Raw genomic sequence first — 7,170 nt, 5'->3', positions numbered from 1 at the left:
CTTTGTATTTCCGATTATAGTTGTTCAAGAGTATGTGACCCTTCATTCTTTTAGAATACTAGAATCCTCTACATTCAAGGATGATTTAAGCGAAGTGTAAAAATATAACGCCGACAGTCAAGAGTACATGAAGCTAACATTCACAGAAAGTATGGGGTTTTTTTTACCAGAATGTAAAACGTTTTCTAATGTATCTAAACTATTTTATACTTGTAAATATATACCCCCATTTATACGAAAAAGTAACAGAAGACTGAAAATATGATTTATTTATCAACATATCGAAGCCATTTTTCTGCATGCTTTTAAACGAAATTAAACCATATTCATTTAACATGAGATCTCTATAAGTATCTAAACTTGTATGGAAAAAGAATCTTTTAAAACCAACACTGAGCCAGGTCCAAAAAATGTCGGATCAACCAACCACAGAGGAGTAGTCTATAACAGTATCAATACCTGGAATAGAAAATGTAAGCACAATATGAACTATTTACAAAACTGAAAGCTGTCGCACAGGCCTAGTTGGCCGCTATTGCTGTTTCATCAACGTAATTAAAAGCAGAATCAACCAAATACATGTATTAATATATCATTAGCATACAGAATATATCTTAGAAAATGGAGGTACATGTATATGTTGAAGTAGTACACAATGTGAAGGTGCTTATAAACACAAGGAATAGATTTATTCATTATTCATTCATGTGTAATATTTTCCATTGTTTGCCTTTCCCCAGAGGTCTTTAAAAAAAAAGATTTAGATACATAACTATACTATCTTACCTAATGTGATAGCCATTTTAGTGGTCATTTAAATTTAAATTTTTACGTTTAAGAAATAAAGTTAATGATAAATTGGCATGTTTATGTCCTATTAATTAGATATTGCACATATTTTCTCTCGGTTTTTCTCTTTCTAAGGAACTGTAACGTCGTCATACGATTTGTTAATGTTTCATTGCCCTTACAGTAACGTGTCTGATACCTGAACACATTCCGCAGAACTTTCTACAGTTGTCCTCTCTCCAGAGGCGATAGAGTTCGTTTGTACACAGATCGGGCGGATACTCGTCACAGTTCGTAAGTTTATCACTACAGGGAACGATTCGTGTAGGGGCTACAGAAAACAATATCATAGTCTTCAAAATCATTGTGATTGATTGATATCAACATACTCACAACATTCTTTCTATACCATACCAGTTGCGTTCCTTTTTCCATATACCAATGCTCCTACCATAATTTTTAATAATATTGTTAAAGTGTCATCTAACATGCAAAAAAGTAGACAACTTTGAGTGAACATGGCAATGCATATAAATGCTGCAACTTTTTTGCTGGTGTATAAATAATAAAAATGCACTAAGGCGCATTTTGAAAAGTGTCAAAAAACGATTAAAATATATAACGCCGTCATAATCTGAAATTGTTAACAGAGTTTACTACCCTACCTATAAAAAGGTAAAAAAAAATACTTTAACAGTATAACCATTTATCTGTTCAGTCTGTGATGTGTCCTTTTGATTGTCATTTTTTAAAAGCCTACGGTAATAAGCTATCGCAAACAATTGATATTACAAAACAATTTTTAAAAAATTCAAAATAAATACCTTGGCAGTATCCACAATACGCTGGACAATGCTTAAGGGACCAGGGATAATATATGCCATTGGTGACACAAATCATGGCCGCATGGTAAACTCTACAGTTCAGAGTATCTTTGCAAACTAAAAATAACAAAATACGAATTAAACTATTGCCGAAAGCTGTTCATATATTTCAAGAAGGTTGAATGGACAGCAAATTACCCATCATATATACCCTAACATTAAAGAGAGAATTTTCAGCCGTAAACTACATGTATGATTTAGTAAAGAAAAGGTACAAACATTTTATCTTTAGAATTGAAATAATGTTTTTAATGGTAAGCTCTCCTTATACAGGAGATTCATATAGCCTTTAAATGGTCACTACCATTCAGCTCTCTTTATACACTTTATAAAATTTACCTTCAGACGGATAGCTTGGTTGAGAGCTTGTAATAACAGTAGGTTGCAAAGAAGTGGTAGTCCCTTAGAATACGTACAAGAAAATGTATTATCTGGCTCAGCTAAATAAATGCTGATGAATATCATAATATATACACTTATAAAATTAATGCCATCTTTGAATTTCATTAAAAAGCAACGCTAACCTTGACATAGCCCACAATAAGCAGTGCAGTTTCTCCGAGCCCAGCCATAGTAGATTCCGTTAGGGTCGCACAGCGCTGTAGCGTTGTATAGTGCACAATTGGCGTTCGGGTCGTCTTTGCATGATTCTATTTGCACACATTTGAACTCATTAAATAATTAGGCCAAGATCTAGTAAATGAAAGGTGCCTTCAGGTTTATGAAATTCAAGATATAAACTCTTTTAATGATGCTTCATAACAATATCTTTGTTTCATAGGGTGTACCGAGGCTTAATGTTTTGGTAAACACAATAAAAAATAATGTTTTAACGAGGCCGGGTCTAATTAGTTCTGCCCTAGATTTTTTATTGAATTTTTTTACCTGAATTTCTACTGATATAATTATTATTTTAAGATTAAAAAATAAGACATTTACCACACCGTTTGTTTAGGGGGTCATCTCAAAGTTTGTTAATCTTTAACATAGGACCCTATGGGATTTCGCTTGAAATGTATCAATTTTGCACATTTTTTTAAACTTCTGCCCTAGGGATTTCTTTTTCTGTTCTACATATTAAAGTTATTGCTAAAAGGCATCAAATGGTCATATAAAAAAAACCTTTTACCTCCTGGTTTGTTCCAGGGGTCTTTTCAAAGTTGATTTTTGTATGCCCAATTTCCCAGATTTGTCAGATAATGGCTATTTTTTATTTGACAAAGGCGGAAAAGGTGATCTTTATAGTATTATTAAAGCCTTCAGACATATTTAAGTCATAAAAAAATATATAACATCACATATTAAGGGTCATTAATATAAAATACATGGTTACTGTCTTGAAATATATGAATTAAGCTATATTTAGGCGGGTTAAGAAAACGTGACAGAGGGTTTGGCCTGCTGAACCCTCTTCACTTTTTCGACCCGAGCCCAAATATAGCTTATACTTCGAGACAGTTATGTTTATTCCACAATATAACATTAATTTTACGCATTAAACGAGCCATTTTCAACAAATTTCGCTGAATATCTGCAGATAAAACTATCACGCCATGGCGTCAAACAAGCAAAAAGATGACGTCACAATACAAATGAAACGCTGCGCGAAAGCGTGCGTACTCGTTCTGTACTCGGCCTCGTTAAACAGTCATTTTATATGGAATATGAAGGATAAAAGTAACTAATATCAGAGTTTCGTCAATTTTTGACTAATGAAATTTGTCTAGAATGCCTACAATCTCTCCAAAAACGGCATTCAACAAGCTCTTGACCTCCTCTTTAAAATGATGTCACATAGAATATAGGTACCAGGATTACTTTTCCCGTGTTTAAATATGGAATGTCAAAATATCGTTTTATTTTCTACATAATTCCTTTAAAGCCGTAAAATACGGGAAAAGATTCATTAAATCAATTATGACGTCATAATGGTCTAGCACCAAAAAAAACAGTCTGGAATCATTTAGTAGATCTTGACCTTAACAAGCAATGTTATTCATGAAATATGAAGAACATTCTTGTATCACCACAGGTTTATATATATTTTTTTAGTGTAAAGAATTGAGAGAATGTTATATTGATAACACTGATGATGAAAAACTAAACGCTTTATAAATACACATAAAATGTTGGGTCTGGAATTAAGAACATTTTGAGATATTTGATTCCAATGATTAAATGGGTGAAATATTTGATTATCATTAGTATGGCATGAATACAATACCAACAGACGGGTTAGACAAATTGCATTTCAATTCATTTTATTGGTAAGATGTAAAGAATAAATTTTTGATAATTTTCCCGAGACTGCATCAATTGTTACAGTTCCAATAAATAATGAAAGGGTGAAATATTTGATTCTCATTAGTATGACATGAATACACTACGAACAGAGGGGTTAAACCAATTGCATTTCAATTCATTTTATTGGTAAGGTGTAAAGAATAAATTTTTGATATTATCTCCGAAATACTGCATCAAGTTTTTCAGTTCCTATACCAAAAGGTAAAGGCCCAAGAGGATAGAGCTTTTACTTAAGAAATTCACCCTTATCCTTTTTAAAAGACTCTTCACAGCTTTGGTCAATATATATTTCCTAACGTTTCAGAGAAAAATATTCAAATGTAAATACGCAATGGTAACGGAAGCCGCACGACGACGAACAAAGACCGTTAGCAACGGGGTTAAACAGGGTCAACTAAGATACTACGGCGACCTAAGAATAGGACGAAAAGGAAATGTCATTACTTTGACAGAATCCGCAATGTAAGCGACAGTTCTTTCGTGCCCACAGGTAGTAAATTCCTTGAGAATCACAGATGATATCAGTGTTATAGAGCGAACAGTTGACGCTTGGGTTATCTTCACAATCTGACAAAAAAGCAATGTTTTTTGCAAAATAAGTGTCACAAATTCACAATGTTCTTGAAAAAGAATAATTTATCATTACATTCTGTTCGTCAATCTACACCGTGTGTCAGTAAACAGCATTTAATATTATTTATCCTTTCCGAAATAGAAGAAAGAACTGATTTTGGTGGACCTGAATTTGCGCTTATAGGAAAAGCAGTTCCTGTAGGTGGTCCTGTATAAAAGAGTAAATGAATGTTACAATCAACCAACTATAAAATGGAATAATAAAGTAGTTATCAGATTGTGTTACATAAAAATCCGTACTTTTAGGCGGTACAAGAATGGTCGAGGGCGTTGACATTGCTGAAAAGAGACAATCTAGAGTAAAATTAATTCAATTAATCAATTTCTGTTTATATTTTTTCAATCCAAAGAGTTCAATTATTAATAACAATTTCAAATAACATAAAGATTGAAGATTGCATGATTAATAGACGTATTGCACTTGCGTCGGAAGCAAATTGAAAGTGGGGGGGGGGGGGGCTAGACTGATCCTAAGAAATATTCAGAGAAAAAAACCTAATTCCCAAAAATCATGAAAATCCTAATCCGGGGGGGGGGGGGGGGGGGGGGGGGGGGGGGGGGCTAATATGCCTTTGACTCCATCTTCTCAATCTTTCAAACGTACATTACGGAACAATAATGTTTCCTGAGAAAAAAAGTGAGGAGGATGAACCCTCTATTCTGCTATGTGCCTAATGGTTAGGTCTAACTTGGCTAAGCCCCCCTAGCCCCCCCCCCCCCCCCGGTTCCGATGCCTATGTATTGTCGTTATATTGTAAACATGTTTTATAAAATGTACGCAAACGGTTACCCTATGTGTTGAAACAAAAATTATTAGTGTATTTTATTAGTATATCATCGAGCAATTCAAACTTGCTTACACACTTATAATTTTGAATGTTCCTGTATACTTACTCAACTTAATCCAAATCTAGCGTTGACATTTTAAACACTATTTTTGATAAACAAAGTTGAGTTCATTATAATGGTTTTTGCCACAAATACGGACCTATTGTCTTATCTTCTCTGTCTCGATTGTTCATATTTAGTGTTGCACTCGATTAAACTTTCGCTACAAAGTGTCCACTAACTGCACTCTTTATCTCCTATTCAATTATTATTGTAAATCAACCAGACATACATCCACTTTTGTGAAACTCTGTACATATATTTTTCTGTCAAACTCATTGATTTTTTACAGTTTGATGACTTTTGTCCATGTTCATCATTAATTTAATTGTTATTTATTGTTAGGTTTTCTCCATGCAGAATTTGTTTTTTGAATAAAAAAATATATATCCACTTCTTATTTTTAAAAATGTGGTAAAAATGCATATCGATTTCATAAATATTGCATTGCAATCAATATCGATCATTCCTTAAGGAATATTTTGCAGTAAACAAGCATTAATAAATATCTGTCTTCCTTATCATGATATGTGTTCTTGGTCTCGTATCAAAATGACCCTATAACGTACAACCGCAGTGTGACGATTTGAGAGCACACACTGGTAAATATTTACCTGCACAATCTAATGATATTATTACAGGCTATATACTCGTATGTTGAGTTAATATTATGCACACCATTTAACAAAATAATGTTTAAATACATCGTTCTATGCATTTTCTATTTTACAAACTTTGTTATCCTACTTAATACAGATAGACCATACATTCGCCGGACCGCTTTCCATCTTTCACAACCGGGTTAACGGTTGGATGAAACTTCCATTGAAATTGGACATCACCCAAGCCTCCATCTAAGTAAACAAATTCAACTTTGAAGAACGATCACAAACGTAATGTAAACAGCAATAACAAACATAAAATAATGTAGATAATTTTCCGCGAATCACAAGTCCAAAATAATATATTTACATTTATTTGTGAAGGTTTTTGTTTGACAACATTAAAGTATAGATTTTATGGAAATGGATATTGTACATACAGACCTTAAAAGCATTCTTATGATTGTATTTTTTGATTTGAAAAAGTTATTTGTAGCTGGTGTTATTTTCGCGGAAGGCAAATTAATTACTGAAGTAAGCTTCCTTTAGCTGCTATATTTCAACAAAATACACTCCAAACAGTTTTTATAAAGTGTTATAAAGTTGAAATTTACTTACATACAAAAAATATTAAGAGCAGAAGGGATGACCTCCAATCAACCATGTTTAACATTTGTACCTAATAATCACAAATGTACAATACCGATTAGGTGAATGCTTATCTGCAGGAGACAACCACGTAATGACTTGATTTGTGTAAGAATGAAAACAGGTAACTTTGTACAAGTAGAGAGGTCACATAAGTATCATAGCTCGTATATATACCTTTCAGGGAGTTTTGTGTTTGAAATTATTAGCTTCATTTTATAGTCTAAAGCCCAATCCGAGACTCCTCGGTCTGTTATCCCCTCTTTCTATTATTTATTGGTTGCAAACATCAATTAATTATGTTTGGATATCACATTATCTATCTATTCATTATTTTTTATCTATCTGCCTAACCACATGCCAACAATTGCAAACGTTCGATAAAAAAAGACCCGCAATCGTTTATTAGCCACTTGTCAATA

The 7,170-nt window shown here is 33.1% G+C and overlaps 1 protein-coding gene across 1 annotated transcript; it reads right to left on the bottom strand.

Moving 5' to 3' along the window:
• Positions 1-251: 251 nt before the first annotated feature.
• On the bottom strand, positions 252-6,848 carry LOC105342301 (putative tyrosinase-like protein tyr-3). Its single transcript, XM_034473282.2, has 10 exons — positions 6,719-6,848; positions 6,266-6,352; positions 4,851-4,889; positions 4,717-4,758; positions 4,422-4,544; positions 2,198-2,323; positions 2,013-2,075; positions 1,614-1,730; positions 989-1,120; positions 252-459 (listed from the first exon to the last, which is right to left on the bottom strand). Exons 1-10 carry the CDS (start codon positions 6,771-6,773, stop codon positions 419-421), a joined length of 825 nt encoding a protein of 274 aa, XP_034329173.2. The 5' UTR covers positions 6,774-6,848; the 3' UTR covers positions 252-418.
• Positions 6,849-7,170: the final 322 nt, after the last annotated feature.

The sequence above is a fragment of the Magallana gigas genome, chromosome 8, assembly GCF_963853765.1.
Source record: "Magallana gigas chromosome 8, xbMagGiga1.1, whole genome shotgun sequence".
In the NCBI taxonomy this organism is placed as follows: Eukaryota; Metazoa; Mollusca; class Bivalvia; order Ostreida; family Ostreidae; genus Magallana; species Magallana gigas.
Note: the sequence above shows the minus strand (reverse complement) of the source record. Positions and strands in the feature narration are given on the sequence as shown.

Excerpts from the sequence above, each read along its gene's own strand:
- LOC105342301 (XM_034473282.2), bottom strand. The coding sequence starts at position 6,773 with ATGTTAAACATGGTTGATTGGAGGTCATCCCTTCTGCTCTTAATATTT. Across the intron at positions 6,353-6,718 it reads GCTCTTAATATTTTTTGTAT|ATGGAGGCTTGGGTGATGTC; the intron begins GTAAGTAAATTT and ends TTGTTTACTTAG. Across the intron at positions 4,890-6,265 it reads TGGAAAGCGGTCCGGCGAAT|CAATGTCAACGCCCTCGACC; the intron begins GTATGGTCTATC and ends GTCTCTTTTCAG.